General features: G+C 53.6%; 1 protein-coding gene across 2 annotated transcripts in view; it reads right to left on the bottom strand.

The window, feature by feature from the left end:
- Positions 1-27,290, bottom strand: part of POLR1A (RNA polymerase I subunit A) — a 75,378-nt gene that overhangs the window by 4,270 nt on the left and 43,818 nt on the right. Inside the window, exons 16-33 of one of the 2 annotated variants that reach the window (XM_035001129.1) lie at positions 26,144-26,327; positions 24,006-24,088; positions 23,731-23,889; positions 22,079-22,177; positions 20,828-20,980; positions 19,459-19,541; positions 16,919-17,084; positions 15,829-16,050; positions 14,754-14,968; positions 12,194-12,361; positions 11,165-11,300; positions 10,551-10,708; positions 5,586-5,712; positions 4,216-4,323; positions 3,153-3,434; positions 2,118-2,318; positions 834-951; positions 145-309 (exon numbers count right to left, since the gene is read on the bottom strand). In XM_035001129.1, coding sequence (XP_034857020.1) covers positions 145-309; positions 834-951; positions 2,118-2,318; positions 3,153-3,434; positions 4,216-4,323; positions 5,586-5,712; positions 10,551-10,708; positions 11,165-11,300; positions 12,194-12,361; positions 14,754-14,968; positions 15,829-16,050; positions 16,919-17,084; positions 19,459-19,541; positions 20,828-20,980; positions 22,079-22,177; positions 23,731-23,889; positions 24,006-24,088; positions 26,144-26,327 — 2,827 coding nt within the window. The remainder of the gene's footprint in view (positions 1-144; positions 310-833; positions 952-2,117; positions 2,319-3,152; positions 3,435-4,215; positions 4,324-5,585; positions 5,713-10,550; positions 10,709-11,164; positions 11,301-12,193; positions 12,362-14,753; positions 14,969-15,828; positions 16,051-16,918; positions 17,085-19,458; positions 19,542-20,827; positions 20,981-22,078; positions 22,178-23,730; positions 23,890-24,005; positions 24,089-26,143; positions 26,328-27,290) is intronic. The other variant, XM_035001130.1, reaches the window with a different exon arrangement.

Genomic DNA, 27,290 nt, shown 5'->3' with positions numbered 1-27,290 from the left:
CCACCCTCCCCAGCTGCTTCCTCAGTGAGATCCCAAGATCTCACTCGTGTGGAAGGCATGTGGAAAGGTGCCCAAGAGACAAGGCTGTTTGCCCAGAGCAGACTTAGGAGAGGGAAGGCCAAGGGCACCCGCCCATGCACTGACCCAGCATGGTGGCCTGCTTCAGAAACTGGAAGCTGGTCTCAAATGTCATCTGTTGCAGAGGGGAGGAGTTTGATCGGATCCCAAAGCGATTCAACGGCTTGTACACGCCCTCGAAGCACATATAGTCGGCGACCAGGGAGAGATGGCGGGGATCGACCGCAATGCCTGTCACGTTGGCAGCAACACCAGAAAGGATTATGCAATGACAAGGGGACAGTTGGGACAGTGTCACCTGACACAAGGCAGCTCATAGGCTCAGATGTCAGACCCCCAGGCTCCGCTTCCAGCTCAGTCACCTATTCAGTCAGCTACTTAGCCCCCAACCTCGGCGGGGCAGTCCCCCTCATCCCTGCCCACTATCAGTACAACCCACTCTCCGCTTCTATCCACTAGCCTAGGAAACTGACTCCAGACTTGCAGCACTGTTTCGCTTGGGAGCCCAAACCTTGAAGGCAGGCTGGGGGCCACATCATCAGGCAGGAGCTTCCTCAGAGGCCAGATGAGAAACAGATCGGTGGGGGTGGGGGTGGGGATGGGGAGGGGAGAAGTCCTCAGTGACAGGACTGAAACCTGTCCTCCCAGATCACTGTCAGAGTCTCCCACAGGCCACACGCTCACTGCACCCACATCCCTACAGAGCTGGCCCGCCATGCCGGGACCTTTTGAGCGCTCTCCACGGCCCCTCTTACCGTACACAGCAAACACGTCCCTGATCTCCTTCTCGATCACCCGCAGTGCGGCCTCGATGCCGTAGGTGCTGGCCATGGCGTGGATGTCATTGGAATAGAGGCGGCGCAAGTCCAGAACCTAGGGAAGAAGGAGGGGCTGAGTGGGAGGGCCTGGCCTTCTGCTCCCTTCCGTTGGCATGACCCACCCTGGCCGAGCTTGCGCCTTGTCTGGTAGTCAAGCACAGCTGCCGACGATGTGGTCCAGGGGTGGCCCAGGATTAGTGAAGGGAGACAGTGTAGGCAGAGCTGTGGGTGGCCAGGCCCCAAGGTCTGTCTCGCTGTCGGCACCAGAGCCCAGAGATAACTTGGTACCCGCTTCAGGTCAACAGGAAGAAAGGTATTTCCTTATTTATTGAACAGATCGACGTGTTTCCTAGGATTGAGACGTCCTTCGGTAGGCGAGGGAAGTTCTCCAGCAGACACTTAAATCCCTCTCCAGGGCACCAGGGGCAGCGGTGGGGCAGCTCCGGGGGGGAAAACCGGGCCTCGTTAGGGCCCTGAGGCTCCAGTTTGGCTGTTCTGGAGGCCCCAAGGTGGCTCTGCACTACGTCATCCCCACAGGACACGGCGGAGACCCCGGCCTCGTTCAAACAAATGCCACGAGCATGACGGAGTTCACCCTGCTGGGGCCTGCCTCTCAGGAGGCACAAGCCCCCCCTGCTCTGTCCTCAAGGAGGCGTCCAGGCAGCAAGGGCCTCTGCAGGGCAACTGTTGTGGGAGGAGCAGTGTTCCAGGAAGGGAGAGCTTCGTGAGCTGGGTGCAGACCAGCGACGGTGGGCTACAGGGGTCCCAGCACCTCGGTATTCTCTGGGGGAAACCCTTGTGCCCAGGGGTTGAGAGCATCTCAAAAGGTCCCAGGAGACACAACGAAGTGGGAGAATGAAGCAGGAGGAGCAGGTGGGACAGAGCAAACTGCGCCACTGGTCTGGGCCACCTCTGCTCCCAGGGCCCCCTTTACCAGATGAAATGAGCAGCTCCCAAGCCAGGAATTCAGCAACTATTTCTTACAAATCGACTTTGCGGAGGTTTTAATTTCAAGGAAAAAAATTTAGAGCCAAATGACTTTGAGAAACCCTGGGTTAGAGAACGTTAAGCAGGTTTCTGTACCGCAAGTCCTAACTAGGCTAACGTGCATGGTGGATCCCAAAAAGAGGGCCCAGGGACCTCACCTCCTGGTGGCCAGGCCCCGAGACAGCGTGGGGCCTCGTTCCTGGCCAGCCGACAATCTGGAAAGGGGACATGTACCTCAGCGTATTTGAACAGCTCCGGCAGGTTGATTCCTTCAGTGTTTAAGACAAGCTCCTTCTCATTCTTCTTGTTGGTGGTTTCATTGAGGAGGCACCTTGTGATGCCCTTGGTCGCGTAGACAACAGCACTCTGGGCCAGCAACACTACCAGGGAGCTCATGTCAAAGTTAATCTTCATCAGAGGGAGCTTCACTGTCACCTGCAGGAGGAGGGAGGTTTGTGCGAGGGGAGGGGGCTAGCCCTCCCCCACAGCTGGCTCCCTGGGCGACGCCTTCAAAGCTTGCTTAGCAAACACCTTGGCTGGGGGCAGGTGGCCCTGCTGGGGTAGGCTGGGTCTGCACACGCAAACACTGGGTGGCAGAACGGACCACACACAGCAGCCATCTCCAGTCACCCACACGAAGGTGACACCTTCACAGATGCTGCTGAAAATCCTATCGGCTCAACAGTGCCCCTGGTAGCCTTTCGATCACCACAAAGTGTCACAACTGTCGTTTCGTGTGGGTAACCTGCTCAACGACTCTTATCTACGTTGCCATTTGGGAACCACTGGACTGGACCAAAGCAAAGGACAAAAACATCAGTCTGAGTGTAGCTGTGTAGGCATCCTAACCAGCCAGCCTTTACAGGGACCCTGAAGTTGGTGACTAGAGGCCGTGGGTGCGAGGAACTAGCGCACTCCTGCCGGCCTCCGCAACAACTCTGAGGTACGGTCACTCGGAAGTACCGAAGGTGAAATGACTGAGGTGAGATATTTAAAAGTACCCGCGGGGCCCAGCCGATCAGACTCATGTATACACAACTGTTCTTGAAGAATCAGAAAGAACTGGCCCACTAGCGGTCTGAGTCAAATGCGGAGGGCAGTGTTGTGGGGCAGAGGGTCCACAGCTGCCCCAGATCCTTTAAGGGATCTGGGATGATGAAGAGACCGCAACCCACAGCCACAGACCCCGCATGCCAGCCAGTGGCGCAGGGAGGAGCTCAGCAGCAGGCCCCTGGCCGGGCCTCTGTGGGGGTCGCGAGCGGTACCGACCTGGCACCACAGGCTCTCCTCGGAGTCATACTGGTAGTCCTCTATGAACGGGTGCGACTCGCGCACCGCCTGCACCCGGCGCTCCACGGCCCCGGCTCCCTGGGGCTCTCTGCTGCGGGTGGACTTCCGGGGCTGGCTGAGGGGGGCGGCAGGGGGCGAGTCCTCCTGGGGGCCTAAGCCCACCTCTTCATCCTGCTCCTGGGCCTTGTGAGCACCTTCCTCCTGCATGTCCTCATCGTCGTTATCCTCCTCAACCTCCTCTTCCTCGCTCTCATAATCGACCTGGCAGGGGATGGGGTACGGTCTGTGTCACCTGGGCGCCCCCATCTGTCTGGACTTGGCCTGCGAACAAGCGCCCCTGCAGAGGCCTTATCTGACTGGCAGCACCCAGGTCCCTACTCCACCCAGCCTGAGCTGCCTTCTCCTCTGTCCTGGTGGCCCCTCCCCTGCCAATGCCAGTCCCTCAGTCCCAACTCCCAACACCTTCCACCCTCCTCGAGCTCTCTCTTGCCTGTCAATTTCCTCAGCCCCTCTCAACTGCCCTCTGTCCTAGTGGCAGTCCTGAGGCTGGTTTTTGTTTTTGTTTTGTTTTTTAAGATTTATTTATTTGAGAGAGAGAGAGAGAGACGGCAAGCGAGCACAAGCAGGGGGAGGGGCAGAGGGAGAGAGAGAATCTCAAGCAGACTCCCCACTGAACCAAAACCAAGAGTCAGAAGCTTAACTGACTGAGCCACCCAAGCGCCCCCATGAGACTGGTTTTAGTATATTTTCATTGTAAAACCAAGAGGCAGCCTGACTTCACCTCCTTGCAAAAAGCCTCTGGGTCCCTGAATCTGATTCACTACAGAGCCAAAGGGCAGCCCAGGGATGGCCCCTGTCTAATTCCTGCCCTGCGAACTTTATCTTCTCCATTGAGACGTGTGCTGGGAGGCCAGATTTGCTTCAAGGTTCCTAATGGATTCCAGCATGGTAATAAAAGTGTGGCCATACGTGGCAAGCGACTATCTTGCAGGTGTGACAGGAGGGATGTGACACCGCCCCTCACCCCAGCCAGTCCCCTCACCTCCTCTTCTTGTTTCTCCTTGCGTTTGGCATCAGAAGCATCAGCGTCCCCCTCCTCAGCTTCAGCGTCCACAATGGGCCCCTCCTCTTCGTCGCCTTCCTGTTCTCCCTGTGGTTCGGGGACATGGAGGAAAAAGACGGGCTCCAACACCCAGTGCTTGCTGAATCCATCTATCTACCCACCCATTCCTCTTGTCTGCTCACTTCATCCACCCAGCCACCCACCTGCCTGCCCATCTAGCCATCCATTCGTTTTACCTCCACATGCCACCCATCTACCCACCCTTCCTCCTAGCCAACCCATCCATCCAGTTCCTGCTCTGGGCCAGCCCTGCACTCCCTGCCTCCTTCTCTTCAAGCTTCGTTTTCACATGTCTCACTTGCAAAATCCTGCATTTTAAAAGAAATGTCAAAAAAGTGACAAGGCTAAGTCATTAAAAGAAAGTGGTATGAAATATTGTTCCAAATATTTTTTTTTTGCAGGTGGAGATGAAGACAGGATTGGCTGGGTGGACTATTGAGTATTTTAAAAACCAGACATTTACACCTTCTGATCTTGGCTCCTAATTTTTTATAGTCTTCTGGGTGCCTTAAGGATGGACTGAGCAGCCTTCCAAAGACCGTCCATGACCATTTGTGCTCGAGTTAGCCAACTGGGAGACCTCCCGGGCTGGAGACCGAGCATTCTCTTTGGTCTCGGCCAGGCCCTCACTGTCGGGATAAGGAGCAAGGCCCAGAGACAGGAACAGACATAGCTGAGATCACAGAGTAAGGTGGGGGCAGTACTGAGCACCCCCCCCCCACCCAAGTCACAGCTATTGCCATGTGCTGAAGCTGCTGCTGGCTCAGATGATGCTGAAGGACCTGCCCCACACCACCCCGGGTCTCCTGGCAGATGAGGTATCATCATTCCCGGACTATTTTGCCTCCAAGCTTTTCCCTGGCTCCTTCCTTTTTTATTCCTGCAGCCCGACTTCCCTGCCAGTACTCCCTACCAGTATACCTGATCCAGGGAAGTCAAAGGCAGAGCATATGAAACCAGGAAAAGAATTCGAAAGCCCAGTGGGTACCAATACTTTAAGCCTATCCTCAGGGTAAAAATCACTTAAGGAGCGGTCCTTGAGAACACACAGATGGATGACCCTGGGCCCTCCCCTAAGGCCAATCAGACCAGCCCCCACCAGCATGGCAGATAAATGATAAGGTACATGGAAAGAATGGCTAAAACCAGGAAGGGGCTTGAGGAGTGCTGAGAACAATCCCAGAGCCTTCCCAGGAGAGAAGACTAAGGCAGCAGCTACCCTACGGGCTTCCAGCCCTGGGACCCTCCCCTGTGCTGATCCCAGAGGGGGCCCTAGGGGACTCACTCACCCGATTCCTCTCCGACTCGCCAGAGTTGTCTAGATCCCGCTGGGTAGCTCTCCGAGTGTTAACGCTTCTGAAAGCTGAGGCTTTATTATTCTTCTTTCTGAGGGATTCCATCAGAATCTTAAAGAACCTAAAACGAGAAGAAAGCCGCACGGGCCCATTCAGTCCCCCCCCCCCCGCCACCCTTGCGGGGGATAGGAAGTTCTGTCCGAGGGTCTTGCAGCCACCTAAGGCCGTGTCAGGGATTTACACGAGACAGAAATCCAGCATCTGCTCTCGGCTCACTTGTGCCCCCCCCGACCGCTGTTGCTGAAGGACAGAGAGCACGTTGGAGAGAGCACTGCTCCACAGCCCAGCAGGCCTGGTCGGAACACATGTCCTGCCACTCCTCAAGCGTGTACCTTTCAGCATGACAGTCACCTGAGCGTGAAGTCCCTCATCTGTAAAATGTGTGTATGAGTATGTGCCGTGCGGTCTTGTCTGAAGGCTTAGACATGACCCCCTGTCCGAGAACGGTCATAAGGCCTGGTGGAGTGGGCAGTCCGTAAGCGGAAGGTGCTAGCGTGACTATGGCCGGTGTCTGATGGGGACAGCGGACTCTACGGCAGGAGAGGGGGGTCCAGGCCAGGCCTAGGACTGTTCCTGGCCTGTCCCCACAGCATCTCCAGAAAATGGCACAGCTTGGGCCTGACATCTCCGGTCTCCTTGGGGTGGGAGCCCTGACAATTTGATGGAAGACCTAAGATGTGCAAGAGTTCATCAGAGTTTTGAAGGCAATGATGACTTTGTGGCCATAAATCATGTTGACGGGTTGGAACCAAACCAATTTAAAAGAACCAACTTACTGCAGAGCCTAGGGGGCCTTTCCTGGCCCCTCGCCTCTTCCTTCTGACTTTTCTATTTTTAAGCTCCCTTAAGGCCTCACCCCGCCCCCCGCCCCCTACTTCTTTTTTTCACATAATCTCTTGCCTGTCTTCTTCTTCAGGCCAGAACAGCATGCCAAAATGGATTGCTTTTAATTATATTAAGTATCAGGTCCCTTAGCCAGCCAGCCATCCTGTACTGTCTCAGTGCCTATAATGTGTGTATCATGTGCCCTGGGAGCAAAGCAAGGATGAAAATACAGAAAGTATAGGAGTGCTATCTTAAATTTAAGTAGGCAGGTCAAATATTTACTGTTTGGCTTATTAATAGCAAAAGACAACTGTTCTCCCTCCTCGTTACATATATATACTTTAACTTTTTAAAAGTTGTGCACGGTTTTGCTGAGGTTTCTGCCTTTGGCAGAAAAGTCTCCTCACCCACCAATCCAGGGAAGAGCCTGGTCACCGAGTGCTGGGGATGGGGACAAGGGCCAGATGAGGGAAGGCCAGGCTTGACTTGAGAAGAGGGGGCGAAAGAGAGGTTTCTGGAAGGCCAGGCTCTGGTTCAAGTCTGCATTCAGCCAGAGACTGGGGAGGAAGGCCTTCATCTCTTCTGTACAGTGGGCCATTCCCACCCCGACCCGAACCTACTGCATAGTGAGGAGAGGAAACGGGACAGACGGGGGTGTGGCAGCCCCAGGCCTGCTGCCTCCCTCCCCTCAACAGGAGCTGTTCGCCTCCTCCCACTGCTTGGGGGCTGCTGCTCTGACTCCTCAGAATCTCTAGGCCCATAGCTTTGTGGCTGGCTGTGTCACCCCCCTCGAAGGCTCCCCCCAACCAGCACTCCACAACTGGCCACCCCCCCACCGCAAATGCCCGTCTGCTCCCCCCAGCCCTGGTGCATCCTCTGCCAGCAATTTCCCCAGCCCTTTCTCTACCTGTTGGAGCTGCACCCAACCCCCAAGTCTGGATCTAAGTGCAGATGGAAGGCCCCAAGGAGACCTTCCCCAATCCCCCCCTCGCTGGGGCTCCCTTCTGCCCGGCCTGCCTCTTTCAGTGAACGAAACTGCTGGAGAACACGAGAGAAGGTGAGGAAGCAGAATGAACCCTGACCAGTAAGTGGCAGACACGTTACCAGTGTGCCAGAATCCTCCTGCGGGCGCACACAGTTTGCCCCTCCGTGATTCTGCCAAGAGCAAGGGAGCTGAAGGCCCACGATGGCTGCTCTGTGCAGGTGTTGCTGCTTGTCAGACCGTGGCAACCGAAGGGAACAAGAGGGACAGGCTGCAGGGAAACCACTCTTCCTACATAAATAATTGCCAACAGAGAATATGACCCCTGGCTGTTTCCGAGAGTGCCTGGCAACAGCTCCAGCACCTGCTGCTTGCAAAGTCGGAGTCACAGACGCCGTAACCGCACACTGGCAGCTTGGTCGTTTCACGGCTGGGGACAGGAGGCCAGAACTTTCCACCCGACTCCTAGCTCGGGGCTCTTTCTACTTCACCGCCCCTGGCCCACCTTCCAGATGATAGACACTAACATCCAAAGTGACAGATGTCGGTACAAATACTTAGAGAACCTTCAAGGCTATACATCTCCATATAGAGATGTGCCTCTGTGTTTCCTTTTTTCTCTTCTCCAATCTATTGTCAAAATAGTCTCATGATCTATAGCTGGGAGAAGAAAAGGGAAGTGGGGGAGGGAAGGGAGGTAGAGAAAAGGAAGTGGAGGAGGTGCGGGGAGGGAAGGGAGGAAGGAAGGAGGGGGGTTGTCACTCTTGGGAACACAGTGACATTTCCTTGTGGTCTGTTAAGAGGCCTTAATGTGGCCATTCTGCCGCCCAGGCCTGTCAAGGACAGTCCAAACCACACCCCGGTTCACACACTGCCCCTTCTCTCGCCTTTGGCCCAATCCGCTAGAGTCGTAGAGTAGCTAAGAGCTACTGCACATGGCTTTGTTTATCACAGCTTTTCAAGTGCACCAGCAAATACAAACCAGGAGCTGAAAAAGTACTTCACTTCTGGGAAGAAGCCAGGGCTGTCCCTCATTAAGAAAAAAAACTTTTCAAAGTGATGGATTTTTCTATTTCCTGAGATAATATAAATAGAAAGAATTCTAGGGGTGCCCGGGTGGCTCATTCATTAAGCGGCTGCCTTCCGCTCAGGTCATGATCTCAGGGTCCTGGGATCGAGCCCTGCATCGGGCTCCCTGCTCAGCAGGAAGCCTGCTTCTCCCTCCCCCACTCCCCCTGCTTGTGTTCCCTCTCTTGCTATGTCTCTCTATGTCAAATAAATAAATAAAACCTAGAAAGAAAGAAAAGAAGAAAGAAAGAAACAAAGAAAGAAAGAAAGAAAAAGAAAGAAAGAAAGAAAAAGAAAGAAAGAAAGAAAAAGAAAGAATTCTAAGCACAGCCTGGTACCTGCTGCACGCTGCCCTACTGGCGTGGCAGGCGGAAGTCCTAGGTGAACAGAAACGGGGCAGACCATCCACCTCCGCCTGCTCTTGATAATTCTCAAGAGGCCATATGATCCTAATTCCCATTTCTCAGAAAAGGGCTGCCTGGCCAGCACAAACATGCGGTTCTCCTGGGAGTTATGTTCCTCCAAGTTAATTAATGAGCCGGCAGGCTGGAGACGCTGTCTCCTGTGACATGGCCCAGCATCACGAGAGCGCTGGGTCTGCCTGGTAAAAGGAACCTTCTCCCTCTGGGCCGACAGCAGTGCACGTGTTCCCCGAGGCCTAGCCAGCAACAACTTCACCCAGGCTCACGTAAACTGGGACAGGATCTGCCTGGCAGTGGGCCCCTTCCAAGGGGATGGGTTCCCATCCAAGCTCACCTGCCATAATACCCACAATCCTGAACGCCACATGTTTGGAGGGCTGGCCTGAAACCAGCTCACATCTTTAGGTGAGAGGGAAGAAGAGGGCCAATGGCAGAGCAGTTGCTCTCTCCTGGCCATGCTGCATCCGAGACTCATCTATGAATGCGCATCACTCGGTGAAGGTTGGTGGGATGACTGAATGCAGTGGGCTCTGCCTCTACTCTGCCCCATTGGTTCTCCATTTCAGGGAGGCTCCAGGAGGGCCTGAGAGCTGGTCTAGATTACAGGCAGTGGTTGGTGGTCTGTGATCGAATCCCACGGACAGATGGGATCTATTTGGGCCTTACCAAGTTTCTGAAAATGGATGGATCAGTTGCTGGTATTTAAAAATTAGAAAACTTATTTATAAAAGCAAAAGCAAGCAACCAAATAGCCAAAGACAGAAAACAAGGGGGGGGGGGGAGAGGCTTTTGGGTTTTTTTTTAAATCAGAAGATCTGACCACCCTGACCCACATTCCTGTTCCCCTGAGGCAGGTTCTGCACTCTCCAGCCTGCTGGGGGCCTCCTGGCCTGCTTCACTGGCCCATCCCCTGCTGAGCCCTGCAGCCATCTGAGTCTGCGCGTTGTGATCGAGGGTTAGCGGGTGAGTCCGAAGTGCCTCACTGGCTCTTCCTGGCTTACCCCAGCCCCGGCACACCCACCATCCTACTCCTATGTACTCAGCATGGTGGCCTGTGCTTTTCAGATGCCCAGCAGTAACTTGCACTTGAGAGAAGAAGGATTTTCTTTCTCCCTACCTGTAAGCAACTGCTGGGAACCCCAGCTATAGACCTGGGGCTTAAAAGCAGCATGCCATCCGCATACTGCCTGTTATTAAACAGAATATAAATGTATTGGGAACCACAGGGTGCGGCCTGGAACATCAAAAATCACCCCCGCGAGCTGGTCTACCCTCACTGCAACACCACGGTGACAGGGCTCCATCCTCTTTCCAGTACACATACTTCCACATCTGAAAGCCTCCAAACCCAAGAAGACAAGACTGACTCGTCAACCAGAGAGAAGAAAAGTCTCAGGGAGTGGTGTGTGGTGAATGCAGTCACACCCACAAGCCAGATCAGGAAAGACGTTTCCAAACTGGGCTGCAGGGCCTGCTGCTTTCCCCAACACTGCCCTTGAAGGACGCATTTAGACAAATGCGTCTAATCTCCAGGAGGCCTGTGGCCTGGAGCACTCAAGGCCCACGACAGAATCGAACGATAAATGTGGCCGGAGTCCTCACCTTGTTTCCACAAAGTGCAGGATGTCCTCAGGTCTCAGGCACTTCTCCTGCTGGTAATACGCATGTGGCAGGAACTGAAACCTCAACTGGTACACCTGAAACTTGTCCTGTTTGTCTCCGATACAGAACGACTCCTGGACATCAATTTTCTCCAACACCTTGAACCAGATGGACAGAGAGAACCCAGCTTGCCTGATTCCCAGGGGACTGTGCATGACAAGTGGGTTTTGGGAAATCCAAGGGTTTAAGGGGTAAAAGCAGGGGCCACAGGCCAAGTCCCCAGAGAAACCCCACTAAGCTCTGCCAGTGTCAATCCTCAAGGGACAGGGGCCCACAGCCGGTAGGTCACCTCCAGAGATGGCCCAAGGCTGCAGGCAGCAGACTCCAGCAGGGCGGGTAAGCTACCGCAGGAAGCATTTTTAAGGCACTCGATAATGCTGCAGAACTGATGCTTACTCTTAAAGCTTACTGGTTCCTCCCTGCTTGGCACCTGGCAGAGAAAGCTTCTCCCTCATTTGTGGGAGTCTGAACAGTCAGCAAATTCTGTTCTTCACAGATGAAGATGCAGGAAAACACCACCACCCAGGGCACAGCCAGGTCCAAGAGACAATTACCTCCCCTAAGCATACTCTGGTGAGTTGCTTCTTCAGGCTTTTCACTCTCTTCAGTGCTTTCTTGGTGTTGAACACGGGCACGCTCATCATGGGCGTCTTGATGTTGGCACTCGCCACCATGAGGATCTCCCTCAACCTGTCACAGAACAAGGGCACATCTAATCACAAGAGGTACGCAGATTCCCTACTTGTGTGAGGCCTTTCTTAACAAGATTTTAGAGCTCTTCTGGGGTTAGAGAAGCCTGGGGATCTTGCAAGGAAATATGCTGGATCGGAAAGTCCCAGTTCTGGCCCTGTGAGTGACAGCAAGTGACACTCCTGTCAGTTTTTAGGACAGGCTAGTATTATTCTTGTTTCCTATCACCCGTGCCATGCCCACACTGGATGCTTACTAACAGCTTATGGAATGAGAGATGCGGGGATGGGTAACGTACAGGCACCATGATGCTCCTGGCCTTGCCCGTGAGCTCTGTCAGCTGACACGGCCTGCCTGCATGGTGGGCCCTGGACTCCTCCCTTCCACAGATCGAGGACCCTGAGGGTAGGGAAGCTGAAGAACCCAAATCTCTCTGCTAGAAAGTGGCAGGGCCAGATATTGAATGCAAGTGGGTCTCCCACTCTTTCCTCTTTCCCAGTGGCCATGATCCTGCTGTAGATGAACACGCTTACCGGAAGGGCCACTGTGGGTCACAGTCTAGGTGAATGGTGCCCCCGGAGTTAGGCAACCAGGTGCATGGGGCTTGTTAACAACCTCCGTTCCTGAGTCCTGACCCCAGGAGTGTAACTTCGCAAACATCCCAGGTAGCTGATACAGGAGTTGGCAGAGGGATACAGAGATTCTAAGAGGCCTGGGCATGGATCCAGCCAGAGAAACCAGCTGGGCTCCACAAAGTCCAACCCTAATCCCCATTTTTGACGAGATGCCCACTTCCCTCCCCTCCACCCTCTCTCTCTCTCTCATTAAATGACTTCCACCCCAGGAGTGGGCTTAGGACAGACCCCATCCTATGCACCCCTGCAGCCCCATACCTCGGGATGCCCAGGGTGACGTTCATCTCGCCTCTGCCAGCAAAGTGGAAGGTGTTCAGGGTCATCTGCGTGGAGGGCTCCCCAATGCTCTGGGCGGCCAGCAGGCCCACGGCCTCACCCGGGTCACACAGCGAGCGCTGCCACTTCAGCTGCAGCAGGGTCCTCAACCTGAAATGGGGTGGCGGAGTGGGGAGGGCACAGGTTAGGAGCGCGGACACCACCTGTCTGTTAGGAGCTGCGACGCCACCCAAAACCAGGGTCCACGGCACTATTAGCTTTCCCTCTTTCTGGACTTGTTTTTCCTAGGCAAATGATCCTTCTAATCCTTAAAATCCCTCTACTGACCCTGGGATGACCTAAATGACGCAGTACAGATCCCAGGTGGGTGACTGAAGCTCTAGATGTCCATGCTCGGACTATTCATGTTTGCCCTGAGGACGTCACGCGCCCACTCTGCAGCAGTCACCGTGAGCCCCCTGAGCAGTGAGGATTTCTGAGCCTGCTATTCACGTTTTCCTCTGTTAATTCTTTTTTCCCCACCTCCCACTCTACAAACTAGGAAGAGGTTCACCAAGCAATTATGGGGATATGGGGAGGAAAGGGGGCTGTTTGTTTTCTTAATTGGTGCAAACAGCTGCAGGCCACATGGGAAACGTGCAGGCAAGCAGCTTTGTGATTTATTAACCATTCTTCCTATGAAAGCTGGTTCTTTCAGAACAGCCACAGGAACACTGCATTACCCCAGCACATGCAACAAGGAAGGGGCTCAACCCAAGAAGGCTAAATGCACGCATGTATGAATGTAGACAAAGTGGTAATACTACATTTCTAAGCAAGTGGCTTTATTTTTTTAAAAGATTTTATTTATTTATTTGAGAAAGCGAGAGAGAACATGAGTTGGGGGGTGGGGCGGGAAGCGCAGAAGAGGGAGAAGCAGGCTCCCCACTGAGCAGGGAGCCTGACACGGGGCTTGATCCCAGGACCCTGAGATCATGACCTGAACCGAAGACAGGCTTAACCAACTGAGCCACCCAGATGTCCCCTAAAGAAGTGCTTTTTACAAGTCAGACTTTTCTTGGGGGCACCTGGGTGGCTCAGTCAGTTGAGGACTGAACCCTTGATTTCAGCTCAGGTAGTGATCTCAGGGTCGTGAGATCGAGCCCTGTGTTGGGCTCCACACTCAGAGGGGAGTCTGCTTAACACTCTCTTCCTCTCCCTCTGCCTCTTCCCCCCACTCACACGTGCGCTCTCACTCTCTAAATAAATAAATTAACTAAATCTTAAAAAAAAAAAGACTTTTCTCTAACCTGCTGTGTCATCTCTCCCAATTACTTCAAACTGGTGAGGTCTGGGTACTTATCAGGTTAGGGTACTTGACAGAAGAATACCTCCAGAACTTTGGAGTTTCACCCTGAGCTTGCTGCTTGTTAACAGGTCCCCTGTGAGAGCAACTGAGGCGGAATCGCCTCCCCCCTTGGCTCTGTGAACCCAAGTGATGCTCCCCAGGGCTAATCTCTCCCCACTCCTGATGCAGAACCCCCGGTCCTTCTGAAGGCAAATGGCCAGTGCCCTGAGCTGCATGGAGGCAGGTGAAGGGGGTAGGGGCATCAGGATCTTGCTCTTACAGGGAAAGCCCTGCTGGCATCTGTGAGAACCCGGAATGATTTATTCTGTCTGGGCCTCTCTGAGGCCTGACTAGAGAAACCACGTTAAGGGGCAAAGAGAGAGCCCTCTTCCTCCCCTCTAGTTCCTCCCCTCATGCGTTTGCCTTCACTCATTTGCCCTGACTGATTCCCATCTTCCACCTGCAGTCCCCCTCCCGGACCCTGTGAGTCTCATCAGGTGTAGGACGAGCGGCCAGGCCAGGGCCCATACCCATACCCTGGAGGTCTTCCAGCTCTGCAGGCTAGGCTTAGTGAGCTGAGTGGAAAGGATCCCCTGACTAGGGGACTGCTCCAATACGAACCCCACAGCAGGCCTTCCTTGGGGGCACTTGTGAGGTTTTAATCCAATGTGACTCGGTGCTGGTATATGGCTGGCTTCCCACCCACCTAGACCACACCATTTCCATACTTATTTATTTATTGGTGAACAAGTCCAAGTTGAGTACTGCATGTGGTCTTTCTTAAGACTTTGGCCTCCAAAGCTCAGAGGAACACTGGAGCCATCACATCCAACCCCTCATGAAAGGCTGAGCCATTCTTGATGTCACAGGGCCATGAATGATTTGCCCTGGGTCAGAGTTAGAAGCTGCTGAATGGTGAGCAGATTCCCTGCCTCTCAATTAGCCATGACCACCACACCAAGCTCGAGAGAGGTCATTTCTGCAAGCTCCCATCCAGCAGAGCATTTTCCTCTGTCTTGGGCCAGGCAGGGTGTCCACTCCTGCCTCCCTGCTCTTGCCTGTCCTGGAGCCCTCTGGGCCTGCAAGGTGCCCTTTCTGTTTCACTTCTCTCCCTCCTGCTGAAGACTCAAACCCAGGAGGCTGCCCTCCCTTCTGGAGGGGGTAAGGAAGCAGATTCTCCCTCTGCACATGCCCTTAACAAGTCAATGTCATTACCTGTCAAGAGAAAGCTCTGATTTCTCGTAACTCTTCTCTGCTTGAGATGCCCACTCGAGACTGTAGTCATCCATCTTTTTTTCAAATGTTTCTGACACCGATGCAAAGTAGATGTCTGGGCGCCAAACAGCCAGACTGGGGTCAGGACAAGGAGCTGCCTTCTTCTGGTATTTCCTTCGACTCTGCTCATCTAACTCACCCCACATGTTCAAGATCTGAAAGGAAGGACAGGCCTCACTCATATGGGAGGAAACCAGGAATGGGCTTGTCTTCCTGGGACATCCAGTAGGACAAGGAGGATCAAAGGCACTGGCTCCAAATAGAAGTAGGGGAAGGAGACAGAACCAGACCGCCCTGAGAAATCCATCTCAACATTCAGGACAGGGGTCAACAGAATCCATCCCAGCACGTACTGCCTGACCTCTGTGAGCTCTTCATCCTGGCCCATTCAAACACAGGCAGGGTGACCATGGAAAGTTACCATCCAAACTGGAATCCTTTTCGAGAAGAATGAGGAACTATCATTAACAATGCTAGGGTGAAAGGCAAAACCAGGACCTTCCTAGGCCAACCGGGACCTGTCTGTCCCTCATCCAGGCTTTCACACACTTGATGCCCCAAAGCTATCCCACAGCAACTGCTTCAAAGTGTCCCCCCACCCTGCCTCCTGGCTGCCAGCTGGGTTTGCCGAATGGGAGGCCCCAGCAGCAGAAGGGAAGATGGGTGGAGAGTGAAGCTGGGCATTTATCCCCCTCCCTCTCTAAGAAGCTTCTGAGTAGGCCAGGGCTCCCTACTGCCCACGCCACTCTCTCCCCTCCTGGTGCTCTCCGTTCCTGCCCACCTGGGGTGGGGAGGACCCAAGTTACCAGCCCGTTTCCCCAAACCCTGCCCACACCCTTGTAGAGTCCTCTCCTCAAATTCTTATTTGAGGAATTTGTTTCCATTTGTTTCCTAACAGTGAATAAAGCCAGACTATACTAGGACACCCACTATTAGGAAACTAACCTGTTTCCTCAATCCCTGACTGAGGCCTATATGCTCCACACACTGAGGACAAAGCCACCCCCCAAGTCACCTGGTGAGTCCCAAGGCTGCGGCCATTCTGGTTCCCACCCTCAAGGTTCAAGGCTTTCACAGCTGCCTGAATTCTCTGTGAATAATTCAAGAAGGCGCCTTTTCTCAGCAGGCCGTTGGAATGCTTGCTTTGCCATTTTTTGATGGCTCTGAAGTGACGGAGAGCTTTTTGGGGATCTGCTCTGGATAAAACTTCATGCAGATGCTTCGATTTCATTATTACCTAAACAAACACACACACAAACCACACACACAAGATCAAAGAGAGGAGCGCATGGCCCAAGAGCCACGTCACACAACTTCACAGGACCAAGATGGTCTGTGTGGGGGGCCCTCACAACGCCTCTCAGCAGGGCTGAGCACCCACTGCTAACCAGGACCCTCGCTCTGTATCCTGGACTTGGGAGCTGGCGGTTTTAGGAGCTGCAGGGAAAACAGGCAGGAGACCAGCACATTCAGAGCCCCTTCAGAACCTGGGGTTGGGGGGGCAGTCTCTAGAGAGAAAGGAGGAGAGGAAGCGATGGCCAAAGCTTTGGGACAGGCACCAGGATGGGAAGGAGCCAGCGCCGGAGTGCAACCTTCAACTCCGCCATCCGCTGCCTGGCCACGGCAGGTCACGATGGCTTCGGTATTGGACTGCACAACGGGGCGACGGGCATCTCTGAGGCAGTAAGGTACGGTATGAAAACCACCAGCCTGTGTGTCAGTGAGGCCTGCGTGCGAACCCAGGCTCTGCCACACACCAGCTAGGCGCGCGCGCTCCGCTCCTCGTTGCCTCCGCTGTCGGAGGGACAGGAGAGCACCTACTCCCCCAGGCTGTGGTGAGGATAAAAGCAGGCGGTATCCACAGTGCACTGCAGCTTGGGCCCAGCACGCAGCACCCCAGATGGTAGCTGGTGTTCCAGGGGCGCGCGTGCTCTCTGCCATCTCATGTGACGAGCGCCCCCAGAGTGGGTGTGAAAACGTCAAGTGCTTCAAAGCATCGAACGGGGCTTTATAACCCTTCCCCACCCTGCTGTGGAGCACTCACTCTCACCACACCGCGCAGCTCGGGGCCCCACCAGCCCTAGGCGCCGGGCCGGGCCTGCTACCTCATAGTTGCTGGCGAGGAAGGGGAACTGCTTGGGCTGCAGGAACTGCGTCTTGGGGACGTCCAGGCCGTCCTCCCCGTACAGGAACTGTACCACGCTGCCATCACTGTCGCGGACGGTCAGGTCATACTGGACGACCAGCCCCTCCAAGTGCTTGATGATGCACCTGTACGGAGACCAGGGCAGTGGACAGTGGAAAGGGGGACCGCTGCTGTGCAGGCAGCCGAGCGAGGCTCCCATGCCCCAGGCTCTGAGCTACAGCAGCTCCGGAACAGGGGCTGCACTTCCTCCTGGTTCCTTGGGAGGAGGAGGCTGCAGCCGTGTGACAGAGCCCCGCCGCCACTCCTGGGCCCTGGCTCTCGTGTCCAGCCCCCGCAGCTGGGGCTGCTGCCTGCCTTTCACCGTCCCGCATCAACCAGCTCCCCAAGGACAGAATCTTTAGGTCCACAAGGCAGGTAAGGCAGGAGGGCTGTCCGTCCACCCACCCAATGCTTCCCCACGTGGTTAGTCCAGAGATTTGCCAGGGAAACGAAGGGGACACTGGGAACTAAATGCTGATGTGCTAACCCTAACCTGGTGCCCCTTTTCCAGTGTTCCCAGTGGTCAGCTGTCTCCCTCAACCTCTCTCCCTGCTACCCGGTGCTGGCTCCTTAGCCTACTTCTGGCCATTCTGCCTCAGTCTCTTCCTGCCACCTTAACAGGAGGTTTTCTAGTTGCCACTGCTCCCCCAGGCTCCAAGGTTAGCACACCTCAGTGTTAGTCACCACCGTCTTCTTAGCACCCAGCCCAGGATCTGGCAAAGTCGGTGCTGAAAATGCCGGAGTGCTGGCTCTGCCCTCTGCTCTGCCCCTTGCCCACGGAGCTTTGGCTCTCAGCATTGGCTATGGCCCTGCAAGGCTGCATGTCCAGGCCTCTCCTGACCAGCAGGCCTTGTCAGGAGGTCTACTGCATGTGGCTACTTGAATATCCTGCTGCTGACACCTCCCACCACCCACGTTTTCTCTCTCCTCTCTGTCCACCGTGCCCCTGTGCTGCCACTCAGGCCTGTGAGCTCAGCCAGGTCTATCTGCCGCCTCCCTGCCTCGTCTTCCTGCATTTCAGCCAGTGGCTCTGTCTTCGCCCCAGCTGCTTCTTCCTTTCCATCACCACCTTCGGGGGGGCAGGCTTCCGACGTCTGGCTGGAACTCCACCACAGCCGGGCTGGACCCCTCCAATCCAACCTGCCCTGAAGCCCTGTACGTGACCTCTCCACCTCAACCCCCCACTGGCAGGTGGATCCTGCGGAGGCTTGTGCCCTTTGCCCCAGTGACTGCCACTCTTCCAAGCAGGATCCCATACCTCCTCCTCCTTCCTGCACTGCATTTAATTGGTCTCAGGGACTCCCACCCCACACAGGGATCCCCCAACGCCAGACTTATTTGGTCATTTGTTTTTTAGCTTTTTCTACGTTACACATGTATTGTTGAGTGGTTTAAGAAATGGGAGGTGGGGTGGTAACCCCTGCTCATGGAAGGAAATGGCCATGTGATCCATGCTCCTGAGAGGGGAACTCACCGAGCTGTACCGGCTCCCCACCAACCAGCCACCTAGGGTCGTCCACCCCAAACCCACCCTTCCCTTTCCTAGCCCAACCCTGTGGGCTGCAGCCTTGGGAGTCAGGGGGGAGGGGACCAAAGCACGGGATGCAGCTCTGTGGACTCTGGAACACAGAAGCAGGAGAGAGGACAGGGCTGGAGCAGAGAGGGAAACCTCTGAGGGCAGGATAGAGCAGCTCTCCTCCCTGTGCAGTAGTCACTCGAGTTCCCAGAGAACGGGACTTCACACCATGCCTGAGAGGCATGGGGATTTCTTGTTGCCATCTCCTCCATTTCCTACCACCACTTCTCCCAGCACAGGTTCTCTGGGTTCATGAAGAATGCTGGCCCAAACTCCCCAAGGTGAGCTTCCCCACATTGCACTCCAAGAGAGGGGAGGCTGGGGCATAGGGACCTGCCATCCTGTCCTGCCGGGCACTCTAGAGTTAGGCCTTGTTCCGTTTTAATTGTAATTCCCCCCCACCTGCCCCAACAGGCTAGTGACAGTGGCTACTTATTCCCTTTCCTCCCAGGGAGGATAGAAAACAAGCAGGTGTGGGCCGGGACACCCCGATGTGACACCTGCATCTGGAGAGACAGTAACACTAATTACACTCACAGGTAGGGCCCCTGGGCCTGGAACCCTCTCTGCACTGTCCCGGATGCTGAGCCCTCCTAGGGCAGAGGACGAGCTCCTCACTGCTCAAGGCCTTTCCCTGGATCCATAACTTCCCCTGGGGAAGCGAAGGGGGTGGGAATGATGCACCTGCAGAACACAGGAGCCCTCTGCATAAACCTCTGAGCTCACGCTCTACCAATCGGTTAGAAGGGGAAGAATATTCACTATTTTCTGTCTCAGGCCGCCCATGGCAGTTTTTAAAAAGTTTTTTCATCCAAAGGCACTGTAAGTGAACTGTCAATGACAATGTAAAAGATGACGGGGGTGACAGAGCAGGTGCTTTTTACCTTTGGAGATAGCCGGAGCGGCTGGTTTTCACAGCAGTGTCCACTAGACCCTCTCGCCCGGCCATGCAGTGAAAGAAGAACTCCTGTGGGAGAGGTGGGGCCAGGCCCCAGAGGCGCCAGTGAGGACGGGGCGCTTCCGGAAGCAGCCGTGTCTGAGCTCCTGCGGCCCCCGGCTCTGACGGGGCCCATTGGCCCGGAGACTTCGCCCTCCCCCGTGGCTGCCTGTCCTCCCTTGCCCGAGAGCACAGGGGCAAGCGGAGCCCGTGTACAGGAGCCGGGGGCTCTCCCGGCACTCGGGCATTCCACCCCATTTCCCACACCCCACTTTCCAAATGGAAACGGCACCAGGGCCTCATCACTCTTCCATTCAGCCCATATCCCTGAATTCTGCCCCCCACAGCGTCACCGGGGGCACAGTGCTTTCCAAACGTTTTCACTCACCCACCGTAAAGAATACACTTGCAGTAGTCCTCAGCAAATGTATATGCACACGTGCACATAGACAGAAAACTCAAACGAGAACTTTATGAAACTATTCCATCCCTTACTTGGTAATAAAACATCAAAGAAATGCCAGTCACTATCTATTACAGTGCTCTTATGATTCACTAGGGGCCACAACCAGAGTTCAAAAAGTTCTGGTCTAGATCCTCTCTCCTCCGTCCTTTGCCAGAGGCCATGGGTGATCACTGGAGAGCCCGTGTGGGACTGATGAGGTGCCCTCGAAGCAGTCGGTGGCCTTGAAACCAAGGGCCGGTCCTGTTCACAACCCGGTCTTAGTTGTGTGATCTTGCAGAGAGATGCGCTAACCAAGGAACAGAAGGTACTAACATCCAAAAAGCCATTTCTGACAAATATGAGGAGAAAATCTTTTTCTTAGGGGAGAAGTCTGCTGTTGACCAAGGAAGAACTAGACATTTGCACAGCTTCTCGATTTCCCCACTGGGAAGGAGGAGCCATGGGAGGTGCTCTTGGTGGGGGTTCGTGAAACCAATCTCTGTGACGTTCCTTTTGGCAACGGAGAGCACCCTGGTGAAGGGCATCCCCTTCTCTAGCTGCCTTCGAAGTAGCTGAGAAATGGTTTCGAGAGGGACAGGGCAAGAAAAGGTGGAGCTGGGATTGGTCTTATTCATCTTTTCATTTCTCAGCAAACACTGAGCACTACATGCCAGGCCTTGTAAAAGCTTGGGCATTACAATGGTGAACACAACAGGGTCCTCGGGGGTCATAGGGTCTTGTGAGTAAGCAACAAATGACTTGACATTTATTACTCAATAGTCCTTGCTCAAAGTTGTTGGTAAAGGTCACGGGCCTCCTACCATTGAGCCTGGCAATGAGAAGAGACACGAAGAAAACCCAAAATACATACAGGAGGCTTGATGCCAGTGAGGAATCTGCCAGTGACGAAACCGCCGGCCCTGGGGGTGAACTCATAAGGCTCAAAGCAGGGCAATGACTTGCCAGATGCCATCAAGGGGGGTCTCCGACCTTCCAATTCGATTTGGCCCAGCAGGCATGAGATCTGGAAGAAAGGAAGCCCAAAGCAAACTCAAGATCCACACATGTGTTAAAGCTCTGTCCCGGCAGAGGAGGGAAGTCCTGCTCTGGAAGAAAAGCTGCGTGAAAACTGGTTTTTGGAAGGCCGACCTACATTTTCAAATGAACCAGAGGAGCTCATGATTCAAGAAAAGAACTGTGTTTTCCTTTTGTTGACTGATCAAGATCTGACATGTCTGGGGTCAGTTGTAAATGGGCTATGTTGGTAAAAGAAGCCGTGTTTCAGAATCATCACGTTCTACTTGGAAGGGACCGAAGGGCCCTAATGGAGAAACTGAGGCCTGCAAGAAAAAGGAATTTATTGGGATCCTTAAATTCTAAGGCCAAAAGAGAAAAAAAGCACCTAATATTCATGGGGGTGAGGGGACAGCCATGTGTCTGGATTTCACTTCAGTCAAGGGGGCTTCCTGATTGTGGTGTTCAGCCTTTTAAGCCCATTCCTGTATTGCTCTACACTCACCACGGTCCTCAGGACTTTAAGAAGAAATATTAACATCTGTGAACACGCTGCAACAGCACATCAACCATCTGAGGACGTAATGGGCCTCAAATCAGGGGTAAGAAACCTCTAGGAGGATGCCGATAATAGAACAACAAATGTAAAAAGCAGACCACGACAGGATCCCAGATAAGACTGGTGACACACACGCACACACTCATATCTGTGTTTGTTGCTAATATTGATGTGTTAACAGTGGTTACCTCCTGTACCAATTTCTATATGCTTTTATATTTTGTAGTACTTGCCACAGTTTATATGGAATGTGGATCCTTTCAAAATCAGAAAGAAATCTGTTTTGTTTTTTTTTTTATTTTTTTGACAGAGAGAGACATAGCAAGAGCAGGAACACAAGCAGGGGGAGCGGGAGACGGAGAAGCAGGCTTCCTGCAGAGCAGGGAGCCCGATGTGGGACTCGATTCCAGGACCCTGGGATCATGACCTGAGCCGAAGGCAGACGCTTAACGACTGAGCCACCCAGGCGCCCCAGAAAGAAATCTGAAAATTGCCTCCTGCCATCACCCCACCCTTCTGGCAAACCAGCCAGCCCGCCTTTGCTCCCACCTGCATGGTGTTCACAGTTGAACCTTTGGCTCCAGACTGCACCATCATCTGCAAGTTGTTTTCCGGGAACGGTCTGTGCAGGCCAAATGGCATGCATGCCTGCAGATTAAATAAACACAGCAAGTCAGTGACTTCACTCCCTTTTGAAATCCCAAGGTAATCCCAAATCACAAGATAAACCCAGGATGCAGAAGCAATAAACTCAGACTATTTATCCAGAGATAAGTGCCAAATCCCACTCGAGGTAAGAAGTGTCATTTGGCAACGATCCTTTTGCTAGAACCCCTAGAGAGAAGTCCCCACAAGCTGCACTCTTCTGACAGCCTCTGCCAAGAAGCCTGAGGCTCTTGTCACTGGCAAATGGGAACAAAAAGGGAGAACCAGAGGGGCCAGCATATCCAGTTTGTGATCCCAGAAAGGAGCAGGTTAAAAAGAAAATCTGAGGTGTACCCCTATGAATCTGCCCAGCGGACATGGCCTCGGTTCCTGCACCCCTGGCAGTGAGGACCAGTGTCCGTGTCACACTCACATTTACCAACGTGCTGCCCAAGCACCATGTGGGAGCCTGGCCTTGGCTCCAAGGCCAGCAGACGTGAGCAAAGCCCTCTAGGTGGAGCCTGCGGAGACCCTGGCTCCCAGTCTATTTAAGCCCCTGCCTAGGGATGCAGAGACCCAGACCAACACAGGAGAGGTGTGGGGGGGGGGGTGGGGGGGGGGGAAGAGAGGAGCCGGAGGGACAAGAAGCAATCCTGAGATGCTTCTCAGACAACGTCCCAGCGTTCTCAGTCAAGCCTGGAAGCTGAGCCTCCCAGTTCTCTGAGAGGTTCTGGAAAGGCTCCTCTGAAGAAAATCTCTCAAGGACAACGAGAGGTCTGCGGTCTTGGCAGTCTAAGGGAAGCTGAGAGCCAGTGAAGAGGACACCAGGCCAACGCTGACTCTTGTTGAGCACTGGCCTTGCCTCCCCCTCTCCTCTCCCCCAGCTCTGGGGCAAGAAGGTGCAGAGCCCAGGCTGTGGTCTTGGCCTGTCCAGGGACTTCCCTCTCCTTTCACAGTTGCACAAGAACCGGCTTAGTGGAAAAGTAGACAGGGACTCTGGAGAACTTCCAGAGTGCTCCCACCGTGCCAAGAGTACGGTGTAGAATAGCTCCTTAACCTCTCAGCAACCCTGTGAGGTAGGTGCTCCTCATATCCCTACCTCCAGGAGAGTAAACCAAAGCACAGACTGATTATAACACTTGCCCAAAGTCACACAGCAAGTACATGGTCGAGCCAGGATTTGAACCCACACCTTCACCCCTGGCTCCGCTCTACAGCATGCAGCTGTGGTGTTTTTGGTCCTTCACTTTGCTCCTTCACTCAACAGCGGCCCCAGAGGAATTCTTCACTCCCCTTTGATGCAGTCACCCCCAAATACAAACATTTAAAAAGAAAAAGAAGTGCAAGGCATTCCCTCTCAGCATTAACTGGGCAAGAGAACGAAGCCCTTGGCTCTTCAAAAGGATGAATTCGACACATCCCACCTCACATCTCACCTAGTTAGCTGTCGAACAGCCAAAGCGCTCCACAGGGCCCCAAGTGAGAAGCAAAATGTAATTTTTTAAAAAACCAGCATTCAAAATGGTGGTGATAAGTGCACACACTGCTGGACTAACCTTGTTAATCTCATTGCTGTAATGGTTCACTTCCTCCTTGAACTTCAGATCAATCATGTTAAAATCCCTCTGGTCTTTGCCCAGATGGGCATCCTGCCATTTGCCTCGGACCTCATCACATGAAGCGGCTTCTGGCAGGTTTAATGCAGCCCTGACAGCCTAGGATGAGAAAAGGCACACGTCAGAGGCAGGAGCCATGGGAGGAGGGTGTGGGTTTTGTCCCGTGGGAGACCCGACCCTCTGCCGCAGGCTGTAGCCTCCCAGGCCCTCCTCACCCGCGGCCCGCAGTGGGTGGACTCTTCGATGACCCTGTGTCTCTTCACATCTGCCTTCGGCTTAACCAGAATGTCTTCCACCCCTGTGAAGTGAGACAGACAAGTGTGGGTGGGACCGGGCCTGACCTGTCCCTGTAACCTCACTAGTAAGAGACTGCCACCATCTCTGAAGTGCTTCTCACAGGCCGAGCATCCTAATCCCCATTTTACACATGGTCAAATGAAGGCTCAATCTTGATCTACCTGCCATACGTTACATGGGTAGCAAGTAAATCCAGGGCCAAGTCACAAACCTATGCTCTTAGCCAGCAGCTCTATGAACACACACTGGATGAATGGGCTAGGGGTGAAGACGAGGTTCCTGATGAAAAACGGGGAAGGAAGAGAGGGAGGGAAAGAACAGCCTGGTTTTGATTCCCAGAAGGCACACGTCACAGGGCCCCCGCTCTCTAGCTGTGAGTATGGGTGCGCAGGCACACACCTGAGTCTGGGTGACATTAACTATTTCCTGTCCATATGTGTGAGTGCTACTGGACTCTAGAAGTCCCTCAGCCAAGATCTGCATGGGAAGAAAAATCAATAGCTGCACTATTTAGAAGCTGAGCTAAAATATCTGGAATTCCCAATGCCACATCCTGGAGGCTTGAGGGGCCCTAAAGAACATGTACGAGCAGGAGGGGAAAGAGACAGTCCCTCTGCGAGGAAGCCGTCATCACAAAAGCGGGTGCTTCCATGGGGTCGGCTCCAGGCCTCCTTGCTGTCCTTTCACTGACCCCTGGCTGTAAAGGCTGGAGCAAAGGCGACTTCTCTAGCCCGCCCTTTCCCCAGAGCTGTGTCCAGCTTGGCCCTGCTCCCTTTCTCAGTCTTGTGGTCTCTGGAAGGCCTTTGCCCTCGGGGGTTGATTTCTCTTTGTACCATGGGCTAAGCAGAGCTGCAGGCATGGCTTGGTTTGTTGGCTGTGGTCCTCATCATGATCTGGGTGTGGCATCTTCCTCTACTTTTCATAAACTGTTCAAGGGCCCTCTTCACAATAAAGTGAAAACCAGGAAATAGCCTAAATGCTTAATTATAGGAGCTGGTTAAATAAACTGTGGTACCAGGACACAACTAGAATAATCTGTAGCCCCAGACCTGAGGATGTAGGCTTCTCTTAGGACATTTACAAAAGAACATTTGTAAATACATTCCGTAATGGGGAGGAAAAGATTACCAAACCATGTAGGGTAGGATCTCACTTTTTTCCGTATGTGTTTATATTGGCGGGTCTAGAAAGACACACATCAAATCAATATTAATGGTCATCTCTGATGACCGAATGCTGGGTGACTTTCAACTACTATCGTGTCTGTGCTTATTTTTACTTTTCCACAATTCACATATATCCTGTAACTACACAGGCCCCACTGCAGGCAGGTGAACAAGCCCCAGCTGAAGCAGGCCCGGGGACCCCACGGTGGGATGGCCAGCGTGTCTGCACACGAGAAAGCCTGCAAAGCAGGGTCCTAGGAGTACTAAGAACTAGACAATTCCAACACTCGCTGTGGCTCATGCTCAACATGCAGCAGGTCACTTGCTCCTCACAGGAACACTGCAGAAGGGCTTAGAAAGTACCAGCACACTTGCCGTCTTTCTCAAGGCCAACTTGCTAGAATGGTGTGTGCTCATTTCCAGGGAGGAAAAAAGGCATTTCCTCTTCCTCTGTTAGGATCACCCCGAAGGTCTGCCCCAACATGCTGATGCCCCTGCTGTATGGGGAGGTGTGGGCAGTTCTGACAATAGGGAAGGCCTACTTGTGGAGGGCAGGGTGCCCAGGGCATTCTGGAAGCACACTTATATAGGAGAGAAGGGAGGTGGGTTCGAGGTTGAAAAATCAGTCTCAGGGACAGAAAACCACAGAGGCTAGGGTGGAGAATGGAATGGGGACTGAGGAGCGTGACAAAATGCTGGCTGGGGGGGAGGGGTGGCAAGCACAGAGAAGGACCAGGTCTGTGACGTGTTGTTGGCAGCCAAGAGAGGACATAGGTATAGAAGGAGCCTGTCTATCCCCCCAGAAGCTGCTAGTAGAGTCAGGGAGACATCCCAATGGGCGTGCTGGCCAGGAGAGAGGGGGGCCCCGGGACCACTTGTCTAGTACTCACCCAAGGTGAAACCTCTGTAGAGCTGAAGGTAGGCGGTGAAGAGGCGGGCCAGGCAGGTGAGAACCTTGCCGCTGGTCTCCCCGCCATAGATCTCATAGCAGCAGTGGACCAGGCCATAGGCGGAGCTCCCGTAGTGCGCCTTGTCCAGCACCCCACAGAGCAGCTCCCCTTCTCTGATGATCACCTGTGGAGGAGACAGCCACCAATGCTGGAATGGAGGTGACACCTCCTGTGTGAGCCACCCCCTCCTTTCTCTGTGTTTTATTTATGTTTTTTTTTTTAAAGATTTTATTTATTTATTTGAGACAGAGAGAATAAGAGACAGAGAGCATGAGAGGGAGGAGGGTCAGAGGGAGAAGCAGACTCCCTGCCAAGCAGGGAGCCCGATGCGGGACTCGATCCCGGGACTCCAGGACCATGACCTGAGCCGAAGGCAGTCGCTTAACCAACTGAGCCACCCAGGCGCCCCTCTCTGTGTTTTATTAACCTTATTGTGTATGTCCCTCCACGGTAACCTGCTTCAAGTCCTGGATGGAAAGAAAGATGCAGGGAGTGACGAATCACTAAATTCTACTCCTGAAACTAATATTACGCTATACTGAATAGAATTATAAACACTTGAAATAAAAAAGAAAGATGTAGGGTATAAATGGAATACATTTTTATCTAAATAAAGGAAATGAGGACATAGACCAATATTTTTAAATTATTTTTTTCTAGGGACTATTCCCCCCCACACACATGCACAAACATTTCGCTGTTTACATGTCCCCCTGCACCACAACCCCACCCATACTGACTTGAGGTCAACTACCCTTTTCAAGGACCTTGTGACTAGAAATGGGAGCATCTAGAGGATAAACTCCATAACCACGACGTTGGCCTAGGTGCTCCCTCCCTTGGACTCTAGAAGTAAGAACAACATAACCTTTCTAACATCTTTTAAAGAATTTTTTTTTTTTAATTTATTCATTTAAGACAGAGATACAGAGAGAGAGAGCCCGAGCAGTGGGGAGAGGCAGAGGAAGAGGGAGAAGCAGACTCCCCGCTGAGCAGGGAGCCCGATGTGGGGCTTGATCCCAGGACCTGGAGATCATGACCTGAGCCGAAGGCAGACACTTAGCCATCTGAGCCAGCCAGGCGCCCC

This window comes from Mirounga leonina, unplaced genomic scaffold (genome assembly GCF_011800145.1).
Source record: "Mirounga leonina isolate KUSES-001 unplaced genomic scaffold, KU_Mleo_1.0 Mir_125, whole genome shotgun sequence".
Lineage (NCBI taxonomy): Eukaryota > Metazoa > Chordata > Mammalia > Carnivora > Phocidae > Mirounga > Mirounga leonina.
Note: the sequence above shows the minus strand (reverse complement) of the source record. Positions and strands in the feature narration are given on the sequence as shown.